The following is a 22,645-nucleotide window of genomic DNA, read 5'->3' as shown; positions in this document are numbered from 1 at the left end:
TAAGTATATATAATAGAAATGATAAGGTTATTTTAGGAAGAAAAAAAAAGTGTTTAAATACTTCCTACTTTTATATGTATATAGATATAGATTTTTTGTATAATTTATGGACCGACTTATGGGCTTGGTTGGGTTTGGAGGGAGATTAAGAAGGGTATTTTTGAAAAAAAAAATGACATACACCTGTTACTTCTCTAATAGCCAATAGGAGTAGAGATATATAAAGCTATATATGCACCGTGCCAAACCCTTCTCTCAACGCTCACCTGTATTTTTCACATATTTTCTCACAAACCAAACAGCAATCGTAGCTTCAAGAAACAGCAAGAAATAGAAAGAGAGATATAGGACCAGAGATCATGGACCAGAAACCAGAACCCCAATTCCAAGAAACCATGTCCGACCAATGCAATGCATGCGGTTCTCTTAAGAAAAAAGACCCCACAACATCTGAGGATGCCTCCGGCGACGGCCAACCCCAGCTCAAGAAGCGAGAAACGGCCTCCGTCCACGATTACCGCCTTCACGGATTCTCCAGGGTCGCTGTTCCTCCGCCAAATTTCTACACGAATCTCAGCCGCACGAGCTCCAATCTCATCAACTCTCCCGGCCTCGACCTGCCGAAACTACCCTCGTGGCAGAATTTTCCCCATTCGCCTCTGACTCCCAGGATGAACCCCAATGTCTCCACGCTGTCGCCCTCACCGGTGAAAGGGGGTTCCACGGAATTGCCACCTCTGCCTCCTCTTCGCCGGTCCATTTCTGAACTGCTGCCGGTCGCTTCTCCACCAAGAACCGGAGTCAGTGGTCACGGCGAGATGGTTACGGGATCCCCAGTGGTGTCCCAAGATAGCCCTGACCCTGAGGTTGGTGCACTGAATTACGTTAATTTTGAATTTTTTGTTGTTTGGTTGCTGTGAAAATTGCGTTGATGCTTTTAAGTTTGTTTATTTGTTTTTTTTCATTTCTATTTCTATTTCAACTATCTTTTTTCCTTTTTATTTGTTTGTTTGTTCGTCGTTTCTTGGCTCTTGAAAAATGGGGAAGACTGAAGATTAACGTATACAAGTAGCGTTAAAAATTTGGATCTCTGAATAATTAGTTGTGTAATCTTATTTGGATGTATGATTTCTCTTGGGGGTCCTATATGATGAAAAAGAAATTCAAGATTCAAATTCTGGGTTTCTCTTGTTTTCCCGCATTTCCTAAGAACCCTTGCAGCCCACATACTACTATGCTTTTACGTATTTCAATTTCAAATTATTGTGTGCTTGGATGCTGAGAAATGAAGGGAAAATGCAAAAGAATTCACGGAGTATTTTGATTCTGTTGTTTGTATTACTGTTAGTTTCTTGAGCCTTCTTGGGTCGCTTATAATGAGAAAAAATTCAAAATCCCGGGTTTGGACAATTTTCCTGCCTTGTCTCAGAAACTAAAAGCCATTGAAATTGTTTTGAATGGTTGCAGAGGTTCAAGAGAATGATGGAAATGATGAAAGAGATGAAACAGTGGTGGCATGAAGTAGTGCTGGAAGTAGAGGATGCTGGGTCTCATCACAACAATACAAATGTATGTCTTTTTCTTTTTTCTTTCTGTTCTTTTTTTCTTGGGCGTTTGGTTGCTAAGAAAGTAGAAGAAAATTAATAGAAAAGGAATGACTGTGTTGGATGCAGGAGGCTTCAAATGCAGAAACAGAGGACCTTGTGATCATAGAGAGGATGGGGGATTTCATTAGCATATACTTGAAGTGTCCCTGTTCCAAAACCTACCAACTTCTCATCTCTGGAAGCAACTGCTTCTACAGGCTCATGTAGTGTAAAATGCATACAACACTCGTCCCTCTGCACAATTCCTTTATTAGCTGATTTTGCACATGAATTACTCTTCTTATAGCTTCATAGGCTGATTTTACTCTTCTTATAGCTTCAATGGCTGTAAACCATTTTTCATTTTGAATCAAGTCAGACCATTACATTTGTACATACATGTTTTTTTCATATTTCCTTCCATGAGTTTTTTTAGTAACTTAATAATTTCTATTTTAAAAATTTTGATCAAAGATAATAGCATTATTCAATTATTTAATTAAGAAAATTCATTTATTAAGGGCACAAACTTACAAAAATGCCCCTTGACTAGCTTCAATATGATACTATGTCACCGCCAAGTGCACCAAAATTTCAGACCCCCCCAATCAACCTCTCTCCTCCTCCTCCTCCGCATTCATTCCACCTCCACTACCGTCGGCGTTGCCGTGGTTTCCTGCTTCACCACCCATCGCACCATCGCCCTGCGTCGTGGACTGCAAGTCCGCCCTCCTCAAATCCTAGACTGCCACACCCCCAATCAAACCATGGGCCTAGCGCCTCTCCCCAAAACGCATCGCTTTAATGATCAGTCGCCAGTAAAACCCTCAACCCACAATTGCAAAGCTCGCAACCCGAACCTTCCTTCGGATTCCAAGTTTCGATCTCCAACCCTCGGTGTGGCCATTCAACACTCTCTTGAAGGCTTTGCTTCAGGCTAAACAGTTTGATTTAGTGGATTCGATGTTCAAAAACTGTAGATAAAAGTTTATGCATGTGAAAGCTCTGTAAGAAGAATGATATTGATGGTGCAATTGGGGTTTAATATGCTATTTACACGAAATATTTTTATTTCTTTTTTCACTCTTTCATCTTTTTTATTTTTATTAATTTTAATTATTTCTGGACCCTTTAATCATAAAATAATAATAATATATAATTAATAATTAATATAAAAATTAAATAAATACATAATAAACAAATTTTGGTGTTTAGAACGCGTCCATGCACCATGCAAGACGGCATTTGTAACTTCCTATAAAGTTGATCTATATTTATGAGACCAAATTTTTATGTCAATTACAATGCGGGATGGGTTTCATGTGTAGAAAATAAAAGTGGCAGTAGCATGGGGAAGAAATGGCTAACATTGGGCTATATGCAAACTTTATGTCAAATTTTACAAAAAAAATAAAAATAAATTAAATAATGTAACCTTGGGTTTTTATTTGTTTTTTTTTTTTTCAAGTTTCATTAATTTAAACTCTTAAATGAACATAAATATTTAAGTGAATATTTATTTTTATAATGATAAGTATTAAAATAATATAAATTAAATAATATAATAATTATTTTTGAATTAAAAAAAAATAATCATTTAATTACATATAATAATACAATAATAATAGGATATAAACAATTATGTTTCAATTATGTTTATATTCCTAATTTCTTATTATAATTATTTTTAATTTTATTATAATATATAAATTATATATTTATAACATAATTGGTTCAATCACAGTTCGACTATTGATCCGATTAATGAACTGTGAACCTATAATTTTTTTAATTCAATCATTGATTTGATTCTAAAAATATTACTACTAACTTCAAGTTAAATAAAGTATATATTGGGTTTAGAATATTAATAAAAATGATAAAAGAACATTTAGAAAAAAGAAAAAATGCGGGCGGAATGGATGATGGTAGTTAAAGCTCTACCACCAAGAACAGATGCTAATTGTATTTGCATACTCACCTCCTCACCAAGGCCTAAAGTCTTACCACAAATTTTCTTAATTTTTTTTTTCAATCTTTCATCTTTTTCATATTTATTAAATTTAATTATTTATAAACACTTTAAATATAAAATTAAATACATAATGAATAAATTTAGAGGTTTAAAACATAATATTTTCGATATTCATGCTAAATAAATTATTTATCTATTTGATAAATCTTATCATAGATAGATTAAATAAAAATATTTTTTTCATATGATTTTATTGTTTATATTTTTCTAACTTTCTAAATTTTCATATGAAAATCAAAATCAATTATTATGATTTTAACTTGTTGTTTATGACTTTAACTTGATTGTAGTTTTAACTTTTTTTCTTAAATTTGACCGTGGTTCTAACCTTTTACTTGGTTAAATTTTTAAATTTCTTATATATATAAAATAAAAAATAAAATATACTTTTTTTTATAAGAATTATGTTTAATATTTCATATTAATTTTCTCTTAATTTTATTAAAAATTAAAATTCTTGCATATTAAAGTTGCGCATCAATCGATACAATCCTTGAAAAATAAGGTAAGTACTACTCTTTTTATGAAAAAATGTATGAAAAAAGTATTACTGAGGTGGAAAAAATGTATCAATTCTATTTGGTTTATAGTAAAATATGTTACCATTCGTTACGTATTTGATATCTTATGTAATGATGAAATATCATGAATTGATCGCGAAAATGATATCTACTTAATCTACTTTATTTCATTATTACATAAAACGTCGAGCATATAACAACAGTAAATCAAACTAGTGTTACTTTTAACACACTTCAATATTATTTTTTTCCTAAAAAAATAAAAAATAGTACTATTTACATTAAAGAGTGGTATCCTCTTTTCCAAGAATTGTATCAATCAATGTACAATTATAATAAACAAAAAAATATTAATTTTTAATAAAATTAAAAGAAAATTAATATAAATTATTAAATATAATTTTTTATGAAAGATATTTTTTATTTTTTATTTTTATATAAATAGAATTAATGAATTTATTTTCATATTAAATTTGTTCTTATTAATTATTTATTATATATTATTATTTTGTATTTAAAGTGTCTATAAATAATTAAAATCAATAAATTTAAAAGGTGAAATAGTGAAAAATATTGAAATAAGATTGAGAAGTGGCAGCACCACATACCCACATGCACATGGCCTTGCGCGTGCAGCATGCACAACCCATGCATGGCAGCAGGTGGCATGGGCTAAGTAGGCCAAAATTCAAGGGCTTTCTTAACTTCTTAGCTACTTTAAAAAATAATTCTTAAAAAATGGTAGTTGGAAAAATAGTGATAGATTTACGACATTTTTTGTCACGTCAAATGTGTTTTTTGAAAAGACACCTTCCACAATTTTTAAATTTATAATATGCATTTAAAAGAATTGGATTTGAGTTAAAAGGTGTGCGACCATCTATAATTCTAGAAATTTAGATTTATATTAAAGGTGTCTTCTAAAAAGACATTTTTCACAATTTTACAAAATGCAATATATATTAAAGGTGTCTCTTGAAGAAACATTTTTCACAATTTGATAAATTTGAATTTATACCATACTTCTCATGAATTTGATTTTATATTAAAAATGTCTCTTGAAAAGACACCTTTTACAATTCCAAAAAAATTGAATTTATAATAAAGTTGTCTCTTAAAGAGACATTTCTCATAATTCCACAAATTCCAATATATACTAAAGGTGTGTTTTGAAAAGACACCTTCCACAATTTCATAAATTTTAATTTATACTAACATGTGTATCTTAAATTTGATTTTATATTAAAAATGTCTCTTCAAAAGACACTTTTTACAATTCTCAAAAAATTGGATTTATAGTGAAGGTGTCTTTTGAAGAGATACTTTCCACAATTCCACAAAATTCAAGGGAGAATTATGTTTTGGGAGTAGATGAGCCCCCAAATTAACAAAAGGTTCATATAAGTCTTCAAATTGAGCTCAAGACCTAATGAAAGTATAGAAATTGAGTTGAAGGATATTATCCTTCAGCATTTTCAAAAACGCCCTTTGTTGATTTTGAGAAAAAAAAAATTTTTTTAAAAATACTTTATTTAATTTAATATTTTTAAAAAATATTTTTATTTAATTTAATAAATTTTTAAATACTTTTATGTAATTTAATATTTTTTAAAAATATATTTATTTAATTTAATATTGTTTAAAAATACATTTATTTAATTTAATATTGTTTAAAAATACTTTTATTTAATATTTTTTTAAATACTTTTATTTAATTTAATATTTTTTTAAAATATTTTTTATTTAATTTAATATTTTAAAAAATAATTTTATTTAATTTAATATTTTTAAAAAATATTTAATTTAATATTTTTTAAATACTTTTATTTAATTTAATATTTTTGAAAAAAAAATTATTTAATTTTATATTTTTGAAAACTATTTTTATTTAATTTAGTATTTTTGAAAAAAAAATTATTGAAAAAATTTTATTTAACTTAATTTTATAAAATATTTTATGTGTTTTTTAAGGGTATATTTGTCCATTACTATTTCATATCATTCAACTCAATTTGAAGAGTTATATGGACCTTTTGTTAATTTGGGCCTCCATCTACCCCCAAAACATAATTCTCCCAAATTCAATATATATATTAAAGGAGACACCTTTCATAATTTCATAAATTTTAATTTATATTGATTTTATATTAAAGGTGTTTCTTCAAGAGACATTTTCTACAATTCCCAAAAACCTGGATTTATACTGAAAGTGTCTTTTCAAGAGACATTTTCCACAATTTCACAAAATTTAATTTATAATACTATGTGTCTCATAAATTTGATTTTATATTGAAGGTGTCTCTTCAAAAGACACCTTCTACAATTTCTAAAAAATTCGATTTATATTGAAGGTGTTTCTTCGAGAGACACTTTCCACAATTTTACAAATTTTAATTGATATTGATTTTATATTGAAGGTGTCTTTTGAAAAAACACCTTCCACAATTAAAAAAAAAAAAAAAGGTTTATACAGATACCTTTCATAATTTCCATAGATAGTAAGAAATTTTGAATTTATGCTGAAGAGACACCTTCCACAAAAGAAAAAAAAATTATATATATTTATGTAGTATTATCCTCTATACAACCAAATGTTTAAAGTTTATCACCTATATACATTATAATTGATATTTTGACATTCAATCCAAAACCATTCAAAACAAGTAAACCAAATGCCAATTAAATCGACACCTTTCCAAAATAGTAACAATACTATTTTGTGTAAAATAAGTCCAAAATAGGTAGATACCATAGAACTTACATTAATAAAAAGTTAGTCGATCCAAAATGAAGCAAGTATAAATATACATCTTGAGCATTTGTCCAAAATACTGATGTACAAAATACTAACAGTATTCAAAATACAAGTCATGTAGTAACATCCTCAATGTGTACCGCACGAAGGAGTCTCCCTCTTCCATTGTGGATGTCCATAATATGCATATTCCATTATTGGCTTTATGGGGCTGACATGTACCCCCCATGAGCTCAACGACCATGTTTCCTATCACGTCCTCAACCATAATCATTATTTTGTCCTCGTTGATCATCATTTTTTATATGGACTAATTCCTCATCAACCAATGTAACCTCTATCGATTGTGGTAATGATGCAACAAATAGTACTACAAGTGGGATGGATGGCACCTCCACAGGTGTAATAAGAGTCTCCTCAACAGGTGGCGGACTGATGTCAATTGATGGTGCATCTCTAAGAGCAGATGTATGTCTAGTCTTTCTCATATGAGCTCCTCCCTCTCTAATTTGTACACTTCCCGATCAAGTAATGGATGATATCAACTACTGATGAGGTGGTGGACTAATGTCAATCGATGGTCGCGCTTGGGAAACAATTGGTGGATGCCTAATCTCCTTCATATGAGGCCCTTGTCCTATAGGTCGTACATCTCCAAATCAAGGTAGGAGCTATGTGGTAGTATCAACACTAAATGAAGCATCTAAGCTATCCATCTCATGTATGGCCTCTAATATAGTAGTACACAGTCTGCAAATGCGCAAATCATTTGGAGGTACAATATCATATATCTAATGTATGCTAATAGTCTGTAAGTCAAATAGGAGATAAATTAAATTCTTATAAAAAAAATAATTGAACAAATAAGGCACACATATTGATATGTCACAAACTAAAATTGTTTCTTCCATCAAACTTCTCAATCTCAAAATTTGTCTTCATTTCAGGTCTAATAATATGTGCTCTTGATACCAATTTGTTGTGAAAAATTACAACATATAATAATAATAGGGAGGAAAAAAAGAAAATGAAAATGAAAACAAAGCACACAAAGCACACAATGATTTTCACGGTTTGACTCAAAGTCTACATTTACAAACAAAGATGAATAACTTTCATTATTATTGAAGGAGATTACAACCCTTAAGCTTTCAAATCCTAAAGTCCCAATTAAAAAAAAAAAAAAAAGACTATTTTGGTTAAAATCTTTTCTTATATATTTTCCTAAGAACAGAGGAAGATTTCATATAAGAAACTAGATCTATAATTGTCAAAAATGTTTTTTCTAAAAGAAATCTATTTCTTTTATAATAATAGGAAACTCACTCACAAGAATATTTTTTATTAGGAAACTTTTCAATTGACTTATTTTAGATACTTTCTAATATATACAATAGTTATAGGTTCTGCTTATGGGTGTGTTTGGACTGTGAGAAAAAAAAAACTAGATGAAAGAATAGATGAATGGACCGAGAAGTAATGGTGCTTAGAGCCATTAGAATAAGGAGAATGAGCGTGAGAATGAATTTTTTTATTTATTTGTAAATTAAATTAGTATTTAATTCATTTCTATAAAAGTTTTTTTTTTAAACCCTTATGAAATTTGGATTTTTTAATTATTTTTTAAAAATTAAATGATATTTTATTCATTTCAATTAAAATAAAAAAACTCTAAACCCTCATCACGTTTCATATATTTTTTATTTAATTTTATGTTAATTTCAATTAAAATAAAAAAATATCTGAAACCCTCATCACATTTAATTTTTAAAATTTCTTATCATAATAATACATATTTGATATTTTTATAACACTTATTTTCTAGAATATTCTTAAAAACTAATTTTGAGAAATGTCTTGTTAATAAAATATCATAAGGCCAAAATAAATTTAATTTCCAGATTTATTATTTTTCCATTTATTGTATAAAATTCAATTATACTTGAAAAAAATGAGACTACCAATCATAAAAAATTTGTTATCTATAATATAAGAATTTAATATTAATGTGTCTTTCAATATCTAATTTTTATTTAAATTATATAATAAAAAAATTCTTTTAATTTTATATCCTTTCAAATATGTTTTTTTAGTTTTGCAATTTATGCAAGTTCCAATTTTTTAAAGGAAAAGAAAAGAAATAAAATCATCCTTATTATTTTTAAATTAATAAATTTTTATTTATCGATCAATTTATTTTTTAATTATATATCTTTTGAATTTTTTTAATTGTTTTTTAGGTGTAGATCGGTTACGCTAAATTCATAGGATCATGCAGGTATACGACATCACCAAGCGTCAGACGTTCGATCATGTGCCTAGGTGTAGGTGGAGCGGCTAGGTCGGCCGAGGAGCTCCCTATATATAGGTCCATATCTATATATCTACATGCACACTGCGAAGGCCAAGTACTCTGCAGGAGCCATGCCAGGTGATCATGACGAGATGTGCTAAAGCCCAGAACACGCTTCTCCGCAGGAATCATGCCAGGTGGTCACGGCGAGATGGGTACGGATCCTAGCGATGCTCCAAGGGAGCCCTGATGCTGAGGTTGGCGTAAACAAGTAGCTGTCAAAAATTTTACCTAGTGAGTATGTTGATTTTAAATCATTAGTTGTTTGGTTGTCAAGAAAACCGTGGGGTTGTGTAATCTTATTTGGATGTATGATTTCTCTTGGGGGTCCTAAATGATGAAAAAGAAATTCAAGATTCAAATTCTTGGTTTCTCTTGTTTTTCCGCAGTTCGTAAGAACCCTTGTAGCCCACATAGTACTATGATTCTAAGGTGGTTCTCTGTATTTTAATTTCAAATTATCGTGTGCTTGGTTGCCGAGAAATCAAGGAAAAATGCAAAAGAATATACGGAGAGTATTTTCTTTATTCTCCTTTCTTTACCCTGTGAACCACACCATACATACTTTACCCTTTTCCTTTCTTTATTCTCTTTCAGAATCCGGGAACCAACTCTGTTGAAACGTTATAGCTTTTCTTTCTCACTGGAAGAAGAGGAGTAGCCCAAAAATGGCAGAAAGCAGTGTTGCGTTTTTCCTGGCGAAGTTGAGCAACTTGGTTATACAAGAAGCTTCTCTATTTGGAGAAGTAGAAGGCCAGGTGAAGCTGCTGCGCAATGAGCTCAAATGGATGCGCCTCTTCCTCAAAGACGCGGATTCAAAGTGCATATACGATGAAAGAATCAAGCTGTGGGTGGAGCAGATCAGAGAGGTAGCCCATGATGCTGAAGATGTCATCGATGAGTTCATCTTCAACATGGATAACCAGAGGCAGAAAAGGCTCAAAAATCTCAAGTTCCTTAAGCGCTTACCTACCTGCGTAGGATTCGCGGACAAGTTACCTTTCATACACGAGCTCGACAGTCGGGTGAAGGAGATCAATGTCATGATAGAGAAGATCATGGTCAATAGATCCAAGTATGGTCTTGAAGCCCTAGTGACTCCCAGCTCGACCAGTACTGATCATGGAGTTTCTCAGCAGGAGCGGCGGACCCCAACTGTTGAAGAGACTGACGTGGTGGAGATCAAAGATGGTATGGAGGTGGTGAAGCAGATGCTGATTAAGGAAGATCCGATGCAGCCGAGAGCAGTGGTGTCCATTGTGGGAATGGGCGGCCTAGGCAAGACAACTCTTGCTAAGAAAGTCTACAATCATAGTGATGTTAAGCAGCACTTTGATTGTCAAGCTTGGGTTTATGTTTCTCAAGAATTCAAGCCAAGGGAGCTTCTACTCAGCATCATCAGTTCTGTCATCTCCCTCAGCAATGAAGAAAAGAAAGAAATGAGAGAGATGGGAGAGGACGAGCTAGGTGGGAAGCTTCGTGAATGCCTCAACGACAAGAAGTACCTGGTAGCCATGGATGATGTATGGAGTATTGAAGCTTGGAGTAGCTTGCGCTCCTATCTTCCTGAGTCTAGGAATGGCAGCAAAGTGCTGATGACCACCCGAAATAAAGAAATTGCTGCACAAGCCAATCCGCATGAAGTTGTTGGGCACACCGATTCACAGGCTCTTGTCTATGAACTCCGCATTATGGATGGTAATGAGAGTTGGGAACTCTTTCTCAAGAAGACTTTTGGAGCGAGAGATATTACACCTCTTTCTTTATCTAAAGCGTTGGAGGAATTGGGAAGGAAAATTGTGGCAAAATGTAAAGGTTTGCCCCTTGCGATTGTGGTGTTAGGAGGCTTATTGTCAACGAAAGAGAAGACAGAACCATCATGGGAGAGAGTACTTGCAAATATAGATTGGCATCTGAATCGAGGCCCGGAGTCATGTTTTGGAATTCTGGCCTTAAGTTACAATGACTTGCCTTATTACTTGAAGTCATGTTTTCTTTACTGTGGTATTTTCCCAGAAGCCTCTGAAATCAAGGCTAGTAAGTTGATTCACTTATGGATTGCTGAAGGTTTTGTTGAAAGAAGAGGCAAAGAAAAGTTAGAAGACATTGCTGAAGATTATTTGTATGAACTGATCCACAGAAGCATGGTTCAGGTGGCTCGAAAGAAGGCAAATGGAAGAGTGATGTCTTGTCGCATACATGATCTCCTTCGGGACCTTGCTATTTCAGAGGCCAGAGATGCAAAACTTTTTGAGGTACATGAAAACATTGATTTCGCATTTCCTAGTAGTGTTCGTCGGTTAAGCATTCATCAACATCTCGGCAAGAACAACATTTCTCAGCATTTGCATAATTCACTTCTTAGATCTTTGATTTTCTTTGCTGACCCTATTGAGAGAAGGGATTGGAGATCTATACGAGAGCACGTTAAATTGCTTAGTGTATTGGATCTAGGGAGGATAAAGGGGAATTATATCCTCCCAAAGGAGATAGGAGAACTCATCCACTTGAAATTCTTATGCATAAAGGGAACTGATAGAGTAACGCTTCCATCATCCATTAAGAGACTTGTTAATCTGCAAAATCTCAATTTAGGATACACTGATTCCTACATACCTTGTACAATTTGGAAATTGCGGGAATTGAGACATCTAAATTGTCGTGGTGGCGAGATCTCAAGTCAATCCAAATTAAATAAGTGCATGAATGGTTATTTGGGTGTGGAGCAACTCACCAATCTTCAAACATTAGCATTACGGCCAGGAAGTTGGTTGGAGGGGGATGGCTTAGGAAAACTTACCCAACTGAGGACACTAAATTTAACGGGATGGTTGACTCCGTATTTGGAGAAGGGGTTTTTTGATTCTATTGCTGAATTGACAACTCTTCGGACCTTGGTTTTGAAGGATTCGATGGGTTGTAAGAAGAAAGAGGAATTAGTAATTCAGTTTGGATGGAAGTGGCAGCAGCATTTTGTTGAAGACAAAACATTGATACCAGGACTCATGTCTTTCTCACGCCACACCTATCTCTATAAAGTGGGCCTACAAGGAAAGGTGGACAAATTACCAGAGCAAACTGAATTCTACCCTCCCAACCTCCTCGAACTCACTTTGTGCGACTGTAAGCTAAAGGATGACCCAATGTTGATTCTAGAGAAGCTCCCAACCTTGAGAAGTCTTACATTATCATGTGGCTCATATGTTGGAAAGAAAATGGTTTGTTCCTTTGGAGGATTTCTTCAACTTGAAAGCCTAGAACTGGTTGGTTTATCTAATTTGGAAGAATTGACAGTTGAGGAAGGAGCATTGTGTAATCTGAGGACTCTCAAGATTTGGACTTGTTGTAGAATGAAAAAATTTCCACATGGATTGTTGCAGATGAAAAAACTTGAGAAATTGGACCTGTTCAAACCCGGAGACGAATTAATTGAAGAGGTCCAGCAAAGAGAGGGAGAGGAGTGGGATAGAATTCGTCTCATCACCTCCATAAAGAAGTGAGATTAAGTTTTTGTTTGCTAGGTATTCCAGCTTGTTTCTTTTTCTCATGTTCACTTTTTGGATTTCATGTACTTTCATTAGTTTGTTATGGAATAATCTTGTGAATATTGAAAAGTAGCTTCTTAGGAGGTTAATCATTTTTATGTGTGCATGTATTATTTGTTTTCTTTGTTAATCATCATTCACTCTTTATTCCAGTTGTCGAACAGCTAGGATCACTTTATTCCATTGACAAATCTAACATCAGATACTTCCAAAGGCCCCATGCCTAACCACAACATGATGGGAGGCCAAGAAGTTGTTTAATTAATCCCTCTATTTTCCCTACATTTGACAAGAAATTAGCATTGACAAATCTAATAATATTTTTAGATATCCTTTTAAGGGTTCAAGAAAAATAAATTTATAATTAATAATAAAAACATAATACTCTATAAATTAAATAAATATTTATTTATCAATAAATATTTATTTATCAATAAATTAATAAGTTATTCATTAATAACCCACTACCATAATAATTTTTCTTAGTCCCACAAATATTATTTTTTTTACAGGAGTCTTATTATAATAAACTAAAATTTTATAGTCCCATGTGATAGAAAATAGTTTCATTGTATTTTAGCTAGCATAGTATTTTCTGTAGACTTATTCCTTTCTCCTTCAATTTTTCTTTTGAAACTTTCCTTTGTCCCAACAAGGCATAACCCTATTTTTATTTTGACTTAATTTTTCTTTGCTCTCAATTTTTCCATACAAGACTCCTTTAAATCTCAAGAAATTACTAAAAAGAGGAAGACAAATAAGAAAAAAATAGAATTGGAATTGAAAATTATTAAAACTTATAATTGTATGTATTTTTTTCATATTATTTGGTAAAAATAATAATTTTCTATATGAAATTTGGAAGCCAATTAATTTGATTTTTTTTAGAAGGAAATTTTTTTTTTTTATAAATATGAATAAGATATTGTAACATCTTATGGTTCCATGTGAGAACATCTTTGCAAGGATCAGGTATCCATTTCTATGCCAATGTCAAGTTGATTTGAGAGCTTTCATACCTAAAAAAACCTTATCCCTACAATTAATATTTCATCAAGTATATGAATAATCTATAGCCCCACCGAGAGACTTAAACCTTCCGGTGTCAACCCACAAGAACATGGGATTTTTTTTATAAATATTATTAATATTTTTAAACAAATATTATTAATTTTTTTTTAAAAATATATCATTAAAAAATAGTTGTTTGAAAAATAAATCCAAAATTAAAGCACTTTTTATCATTTATTTTATTTTTATATTAAACTTATTTTTATAAAGGTGAATTCATTTTTTATAATTTTTTTTATACTAAATTTGCCTTTTAAAAAAAATAATACACTTTTTGTCTTAAAATTTTTTATATTGAACTTTTCTTTTCTAAAAGCGAATTCCTCTAGAAATCTAAAAGTGTAATAATTTTAAAATTATTTTGATGGTCAATTTAAAAAAAATGATTTTATATATAACTCTAGGTCATGATTAGGATTAATTTGATTTAAAAAAATACTATTTAGAATATAAGAACCCGCTTGAAAATGGTAAAAATATATGTTTTTTTTTTCAAAAATATGATATTTTGAGAATTTATTTTTAAAATAACTTATGTTTTAGAATAAATTTGAAATATTTTTAATTATTTTTGCAGAGTGTTTTAAAAAAACGAACGGGACCAAACTTGGCGTCCATGATAAAGATTCATGCCTAGATGTCAAAATAAATTTATATATGTATATGGCGCAAATGCTGACGGGCATGTGGTAGCCGGCTACAGCAAGTTTCGTGCATCGTGCGCACTCGGGCAGCTGGCAGCTGCAGGATGCGGTGGTGCCCTCATTTCATGACCCAGTCAAATACAAATTAAAAATTACACCATGAACATGAAGTCAAATTCATAACCCTGCACATTCGCACGATGTACAATGATTTTTTATTTTTTCTCTTTAAAAAAAACTAATCAAAATATATTATATGTAATTTCTTTGATTGTGTAAAAATATATTATGCAATTTCCTCATGCTCATTGGAGGTAGATGATTAGATTTTATCCAATTTTTTTAAACATTTTGGTGAGTTTTTTTTTTTTTTTTTCTAAAATTTGAATAAATCTGGATTTAACGAAAATATGAATATAACAATTTTGAATTTAACTAAAATATCAATAGAACCAAATGTTATTAAGTATTTAAATGAGTTTTTATTTATTTAATTATTATTATTTGAATGCTGTTAAATATTAAGTTTTTATTTTTATTAAGTCTTAATTTTTTAAGTGTTAAATTATTTATTTTTATATATTAACAATATTTATAAAATTAATTGTAATATTTATTTTTATTTTTATTTAAAAAAAAAAAGAAATAACAATTTAACATATTTTCAAATATCCCAAAATATCATCATTTTTTTTAGAAAATTAATAATTAAATAATAATTAAGATTTTTACTTATATTTGACTGCAAAGAAAATGTTATAAAATTTTGAATTTCATAACTATTTTCATCTAATGTACCTTTGGATTTGTAGTTGAAATATGTGTTATATTATTGAGATTAATTTATTGATTATTTTTATTTTTAATTTGGGAAGGAGTACCAAACTCTAGCATTTTTTTAAATTAATTGAAATTATTGATTCTATTATATATTTAGATGATTGTAAATTATATTTTGGAATTGTAATTAAAAAGAAATTCACTGATATTGATGTAGATAATTTATTTTACCTTTGTCATTCTTAAAAATTTGAATTTTGAAAATTTATAATAAATTTGTTTCGAATCCAAATTTTATTATTTTAACATTTTTTATTTTTGATTTTTGAATAAGGAATCTAGAATCATTTAAGAAATTTAATTTTATCGATAATTAAATGAATTATAAGGTAAAAATAGTAATTGCATGTAGTGTGATTTTGGTTTTGGTTTTGGAATTTTATAGATTTATTTTACATTAATTTCATTGAAATTAAATCATTTTTATATTATTGGTTTCATTTTGAATAACAAATCATGAGAAAATTTTATAAAAAGTTGAAAAAAAAAAGAAATATAAGATTTTCAATTACAATCAAGTTTTAGGGGAGATTCAAGCTCAATCGAAATAAGCAATCGTCCCCCACATCAAAAACAAAAATGCATTAAATTCAAAAGAATTTAAAATCGGATCTCTTGTTGATATGAAGTGTTGGTGCAACTACCCATATGACAAGGCCACATACCAAGGAGGATGGAAAACATGGTATGATATTTTGTGTTGGTGACCTGTAAGTCAACCAATTTTGATCTCCCACATGGAAACAAGAAGTATATGAACAGGTTGTCAATTAATGAGTATGATCATACCTAAAAATAAAATGCAATAAAATGTAAGATTAATAAATTATTTTTATATGTTTTCTAACACTCATTTGTACACTTCCTGATCAAGTAATGGATGATATCGACCACCGATGAGGTGGTGGACTAATGTCAATCGATGGTCGCGCTTGGGAAACAATTGGTGGATGCCTAATCTCCCTCATATGAGGCCCTTGTCCTAGAGGTCGTACATCTCCTAATCGAGGCAGGAGCTATGTGGTAGCATCAACACTAAACGAAGCATCTAAGCTATCCATCTCATGTATGGCCTCTAATATAGTAGTACATAGTCTGCAAATGCGCAAATCATTTGGAGGTGCAATATCATATATCTAATGTATGCTAGTAGTCTGTAAGTCAAATAGGAGATAAATTAAATTCTTATAAAAAAATAATTGAACAAATAAGGCACACATATTGATATGTAACAAACTAAAATTGTTTCTTCCATCAAACTTCTCAACCTCAAAATTTGTCTTCATTTCAGGTCTAATAATATGTGCTCTGATACCAATTTGTTGTGAAAAATTACAACATATAATAATAATAGGGAGGAAAAAAAGAAAATGAAAATGAAAACAAAACACACAAAGCACACAATGATTTTCACGGTTTGACTCAAAGCCTACATTTACAAACAAAGATGAATAACTTTCATTATTATTGAAGGAGATTACAACCCTTAAGCTTTTAAATCCTAAAGTCCCAATTAAAAAAAAAAAAAAAAGACTATTTTGGTTAAAATCTTTTCTTATATATTTTCCTAAGAACAGAGGAAGATTTCATATAAGAAACTAGATCTATAATTGTTGATCTATAATTGTCAAAAATGTTTTTTCTAAAAGAAATCTATTTCTTTTATAATAATAGGAAACTCACTCACAAGAATATTTTTTATTAGGAAACTTTTCAATTGACTTATTTTAGATACTTTCTAATATATACAATAGTTATAGGTTCTGCTTATGGGTGTGTTTGGACTGTGAGAAAAAAAAACTAGATGAAAGAATAGATGAATGGACCGAGAAGTCATGGTGCTTAGAGCTATTGGAATAAGGAGAATGAGCGTGAGAATGAATTTTTTTATTTATTTGTAAATTAAATTAGTATTTAATTCATTTCTATAAAAGATTTTTTTTTAAACCCTTATGAAATTTGGATTTTTTAATTATTTTTTTTAAATTAAATAATATTTTATTCATTTCAATTAAAATAAAATAACTCTAAACCCTCATCACGTTTCATATATTTTTTTATTTAATTTTATATTAATTTCAATTAAAATAAAAAAATATCTGAAACCCTCATCACATTTAATTTTTAAAATTTCTTATCATAATAATACATATTTGATATTTTTATAACACTTATTTTCTAGAATATTCTTAAAAACTAATTTTGAGAAATGTCTTGTTAATAAAATATCATAAGGCCAAAATAAATTTAATTTCCAGATTTATTATTTTTCCATTTATTGTATAAAATTCAATTATACTTGAAAAAAATGAGACTACCAATCATAAAAAATTTGTTATCTATAATATAAGAATTTAATATTAATGTGTCTTTCAATATCTAATTTTTATTTAAATTATATAATAAAAAAATTCTTTTAATTTTATATCCTTTCAAATATGTTTTTTTAGTTTTGCAATTTATGCAAGTTCCAATTTTTTAAAGGAAAAGAAAAGAAATAAAATCATCCTTATTATTTTTAAATTAATAAATTTTTATTTATCGATCAATTTATTTTTTAATTATATATCTTTTGAATTTTTTTAATTGTTTTTTAGGTGTAGATCGGTTACGCTAAATTCATAGGGTCATGCAGGTATACGACATCACCAAGCGTCAGACGTTCGATCATGTGCCTAGGTGTAGGTGGAGCGGCTAGGTCGGCCGAGGAGCTCTCTATATATATATACACTGCGAAGGCCAAGTACTCCGCAGGAGTCATGCCAGGTGATCACGACGAGATGTGCTAAAGCCCAGAACATGCTTCTCCGCAGGAGTCATGCCAGGTGGTCACGGCGAGATGGGTACGGATCCTAGCGATGCTCCAAGGGAGCCCTGATGCTGAGGTTGGCGTAAACAAGTAGCTGTCAAAAATTTTACCCAGAGAGTATGTTGATTTTAAATCATTAGTTGTTTGGTTGTCAAGAAAACCGTGGGGTTGTGTAATCTTATTTGGATGTATGATTTCTCTGGGGGGTCCTAGATGATGAAAAAGAAATTCAAGATTCAAATTCTTGGTTTCTCTTGTTTTTCCTCAGTTCGCAAGAACCCTTGTAGCCCACATAGTACTATGATTCTAAGGTGGTTCTCTGTATTTTAATTTCAAATTATCGTGTGCTTGGTTGCCGAGAAATCAAGGAAAAATGCAAAAGAATATACGGAGAGTATTTTGCAGGTTACTGTCTTTTCTTGTTTCGTTTGTTTGTATTGCAGCTAGTTTCTTGATCCTTCTTGGGTCGTTTATAATGCCATTGAAACTGTTTTGAATGGTTGCAGAGGTTCAAGAGAGTGATGGAGAGGATGAAAGAGATGAAACAGGGGTGGCAAGAAGTAGCGCTGGAAGTAGAGGATGCGTACAAATGTATGTCTTTATTATTATTTGGTAGGCTTTGGAACAGGGGCACTTTCAAGTGCATCATCAGGTACTACTCCACCCTCTCTAGGATCCCAACCTTAGCCTCGGGGCTCTCTTGGTGCATCGCCGGGGATTCAGTACCCATCTTGTCGTGGCCACATGGAATGACTCCTGTTTTTAGTGGGGAAGAAAGGCTACCGAAAACGGATCAATGAAGTGGAGGCAGAGGTGACAACACACCAATCCCACATATTTTTACTTTGCTTGTTTTTTTTAAGTTCTTTTCACTATTACCCTCCATGAGTTTTTTACTTTCACATATCTCTACCATGTTTTCGTTATTTCCTTGAATTTTCTATAGTGTTTTTTTTGCCCTAACATCAATAATTCAACTGACTATTCCAATTGGCAACCATTTTACTGGTCTTTAATTTAATTTAATTTTTATTTTTATAAATATGGGGTATAATTTGTTATTAAAAGTTGTTTTAAAAATTAAGGTATTGTTTGGGGGGGGGAAAAAAAAAACCTCCTTGGGGAGCTCCTTTTTGCTTGAATGCTTTTTATTTTTAAAAATAAAAAATAATAGTTAATTTTATATTAATAGTAAAAAAAATATTTATTACTTCAAAATTTAAAAATTTTGAAAGTAGTTTTTAAGAGCAAAATTAATAATATTTTTTGTTTTTAAAAACAATAAATATGGAAGTGTATTAAAAAAAGACTTAAACTACATAATTGTGACGTTATATTATTTATTTAAAAATTGTCTTTAAAAATTAAATTGAATAAAGCACTGCTTTAGTTTTAAAAAATGCTCTTAATTTTGTTCTTGTGGTAATTTACCATGGAAGATGATATAATACTTTTTTAGTAATTTAATTATTTCTATTTTAAAATTTCAATTTAAAATTTTGATCAAAGATAATAGCATTATTCAATTATTTAATTAAGAAAATTCATTTATTAAGGGCACAAATTTACAAAAATACCCCTTAACTAGCTTCAATAACACAGAGAGAGGGAAGATATGATGCTATGTCATCGCCAAGTGCACCAAAATTTCTGACCCCCATGAGCCTCTCTCCTCCTTGCCCGCCATTCATTCCACCTCCTCTACTGTTGGCATTGTCATAGGAAAAAAAATAATTACAAATAAATGATAGTTTTTGTCATGTAGGAAGGAGGAACTGAAAAGACGATTTAAAAAAATAAATAAATGGAAGTCATCTTTTTTAAGAGACGATTTCCCTTGGAAAAAAAAAAATCAAAAGGGAAATCGTCTCTTCAAGTGACAATTTTTTTATTTAAAAAAAATCTCAAATTAAAAAAAAATCCCAAAGGAAATCGTTTTTTGAAGAGACGATTTCACATTAAAAAAAATTAATATTAAAAAAGTTTTCTCTTGAAGAGATGATTTTTCATTAAAAAAAATTAATATTTTTAAAAAATAAATTAAAACAATCCTAAATTAAAATAATAAAAAAAAAATCTCGGAAATCGTCTCTCAAAGAGATGATTTTCCATTAAAAAAAATTAATATTTTTAAAAAATAAATTTTTTAAAAAATCCGAATTAAAAAAAAAAATTGAAGGGAAATAGTCTCGACTATTTCCCATTAAAAAAATTAATATTTTTTAAAAATTAATATTTTTTAAAAATAAAATTTTTAAAAAAATCCGAAATTAAAAAAAAAAAGTTCCCATTAAAAAAATTAATATTTTAAAAAAATAAGTTTAAAAAAAATCCTAAATTAAAAAAAAAAATCTCCAAGGGAAATCATCTCTTTAAGATAAGTTTTCCCATTAAAAAAAATTAATATTTTAAAAAAATAAATCCCAAATTAAAAAAAAAATCCATAAGGGAAATCATTTCTTGAATATACAATTTCTCATTAAAAAAAATTAATATTTTTAAAAAATACATTTTAAAAAAAATCTCAAATTAAAAAAAAAAATCCCCAAGGAAAATCGTATCTTAAAATAACGATTTCCCTTTTGAAATTTTTTTTTTGTAATATTAAATTTTTTTAATTTGAGATTTTCTTTTAAATTTATTTTTTAAAAATATGTATATATATTTTTTTAATAGGAAATCGTCTAGACACGATTTCCTTTGGATTTTTTTTTAATTTGGGATTTTTTTTAAAACAATATTAATTTTAGAGACGATTTCCTTTGGGATTTTTTTTAAAATTTATTTTTTAAAAATATTAATTTTTTTAATACGAAATCGTCTCTTGAAGAGGTGATTTCCCTAGGGATTTATTTTTTTTTTGGATTTTTTCTTTTAATTTTATTTTTTAAAAATATTAATTTTTTTAATGGAAAATCGTTTTTTTAAAAGACGATTTCCCTTGGGGATTTTTTTTAAAAAAATTTGGGATTTTTTTTAAAATTTATTTTTAAAAAATATTAATTTTTTTTTTAATAGGAAATCATCTCTTCAAGAGAGAGATTTTCCTTTTGGGATATTTTTTTTTAAAAAAAATTACGATTTCCTTTGGTATTTTTTTTTTAATTTGGGATTTTTTAAAAAAAATATTAATTTTTTTAATGGGAAATCAAAGCCCATTTCCTTTGGATTTTTTTTTTTATTTGGGATTTTTTTAATTTTTTTTTAAAATGGGAAAATCGTCTCTTGAAGAAACGATTTCCCTTTTGATTTTTTTTTTCAAGAAAAATCGTCTCTTAAAGAGACAACTTTTATTTATTTTTATTTTTTTTAAATCGTCTTTTTAAAAGATGATTTTCGGTTAAAAAAAAAATTTCTCTTTTCTACATGACAAAAACTATCGTACATTTATAATTATTTTTTGCCTAAGATGATTTAAGAATAATTTTTTTTAATCACCCGTACTCTTATCAAAAGTCCTTCTTTCGTCGCCACCCATTGCACCATCACCCTGCATCGTGGACTGCAAGTCCGCCCTCCTTAAATCCTAGACCGCCACACCCCCCATCAAACCTTGGGCCTAGCTCCTCTTCCCAAAATGCATCGTTTCAATGATCAGTCGCAAACAATACCCTCAACCTCGACCTCCAAATCTTTGATCACGCCGATAAAGTCCACCTGAACTTCACCCATAATTGCGAAACTTACCTCGCCATGATCGAACGCCCTTGAGCCCATGGAAACCTAACCTTCCAATTATACATAACCCAAATCAAATGCGGCAAAAACCTATTCACCACAATCATTCACAACCAGGGGTTCGCGGGTCGTCGCAACCCGAACCTTCCTACGAATTCCAAGTTTCGATCTCCAACCCTCAGTGTGTTTGTTCAACACTCTCTTGAACGCTTTGGTTTAGACTAAACAGTTTGATTTAGTGCATTTGATGTCGAAGAACTGTGGATAAAAATTTATGCATGTGAAAGCTCTGCAAGAAGAATGATACTGATGGTGCATTTAGGCTTTTGGAAATGACAGCAACGGGTTTGCAACTCCAGATATGATTACTTGTACTACCATTTTTTTCCGAGTTTAAGACCAAAATAATTTATTTGTAAAAAAAAAAATGATAAGAATAGTATCCATTTCAAAATATTTATCAAAGTAATCTTCTTTATCCACGTAAGCATCCATATGAATTTTAAGTGTAAAAAACCACAGTTGGTGACTGTGGTTTTAAAACTTACAGAAATTTTCTTAATGTAACTATGGTTTTACAATTTCTCTTAGAACCACAGTTACTAACTGTGGTTTTAAAAGAATTATCCTTAAAACCACAGTTACAAACTGTGGTTTTACAATTTCCCTTAAAACCACAGTTAGTAACTGTGGTTTTATAATTATTTTTAATCCGTCCCTATTTTAATGGTGTTATAATTTTAATATTATTTTTTTTATCAAAACAATCATAAAACCATAGTTACTAACTGTGGTTTTACTAATGGTG

The 22,645-nt window shown here is 29.9% G+C and overlaps 2 protein-coding genes across 4 annotated transcripts; both read left to right on the top strand.

Moving 5' to 3' along the window:
• Nucleotides 1-223: 223 nt before the first annotated feature.
• On the top strand, nt 224-1,984 carry LOC132252666 (uncharacterized). The gene is made up of 3 exons (XM_059743262.1): nt 224-866; nt 1,468-1,569; nt 1,674-1,984. Exons 1-3 carry the CDS (start codon nt 360-362, stop codon nt 1,812-1,814), a joined length of 750 nt encoding a protein of 249 aa, XP_059599245.1. The 5' UTR covers nt 224-359; the 3' UTR covers nt 1,815-1,984.
• Nucleotides 1,985-9,197: 7,213 nt separating this feature from the next.
• Nucleotides 9,198-12,947, top strand: LOC132255223 (probable disease resistance protein RF45). 3 transcript variants are annotated; one of them, XM_059743237.1, is made up of 2 exons: nt 9,198-9,447; nt 9,848-12,947. In XM_059743237.1, exon 2 carries the CDS (start codon nt 9,919-9,921, stop codon nt 12,748-12,750), a length of 2,832 nt encoding a protein of 943 aa, XP_059599220.1. In that variant the 5' UTR covers nt 9,198-9,447; nt 9,848-9,918; the 3' UTR covers nt 12,751-12,947. The 3 variants fall into 3 exon arrangements, with proteins under 3 accessions (XP_059599220.1, XP_059599218.1, XP_059599219.1); XM_059743235.1 differs by having other exon boundaries at nt 9,198-9,484; XM_059743236.1 differs by having other exon boundaries at nt 9,198-9,488.
• Nucleotides 12,948-22,645: the final 9,698 nt, after the last annotated feature.

Source organism: Vitis vinifera, chromosome 15 (genome assembly GCF_030704535.1).
Source record: "Vitis vinifera cultivar Pinot Noir 40024 chromosome 15, ASM3070453v1".
NCBI lineage: Eukaryota > Viridiplantae > Streptophyta > Magnoliopsida > Vitales > Vitaceae > Vitis > Vitis vinifera.
This window is presented reverse-complemented; position numbering and strand designations above follow the sequence as displayed.

What these genes read in the sequence shown, in the direction of transcription:
- LOC132255223 (XM_059743237.1), top strand. Translation starts at nt 9,919, where the DNA reads ATGGCAGAAAGCAGTGTTGCGTTTTTCCTGGCGAAGTTGAGCAACTTG.
- LOC132252666 (XM_059743262.1), top strand. Translation starts at nt 360, where the DNA reads ATGGACCAGAAACCAGAACCCCAATTCCAAGAAACCATGTCCGACCAA. An exon ending in AAGATAGCCCTGACCCTGAG is followed by an intron (nt 867 to 1,467) that starts GTTGGTGCACTG and finishes GAATGGTTGCAG; the next exon opens with AGGTTCAAGAGAATGATGGA. An exon ending in CTCATCACAACAATACAAAT is followed by an intron (nt 1,570 to 1,673) that starts GTATGTCTTTTT and finishes TGTTGGATGCAG; the next exon opens with GAGGCTTCAAATGCAGAAAC.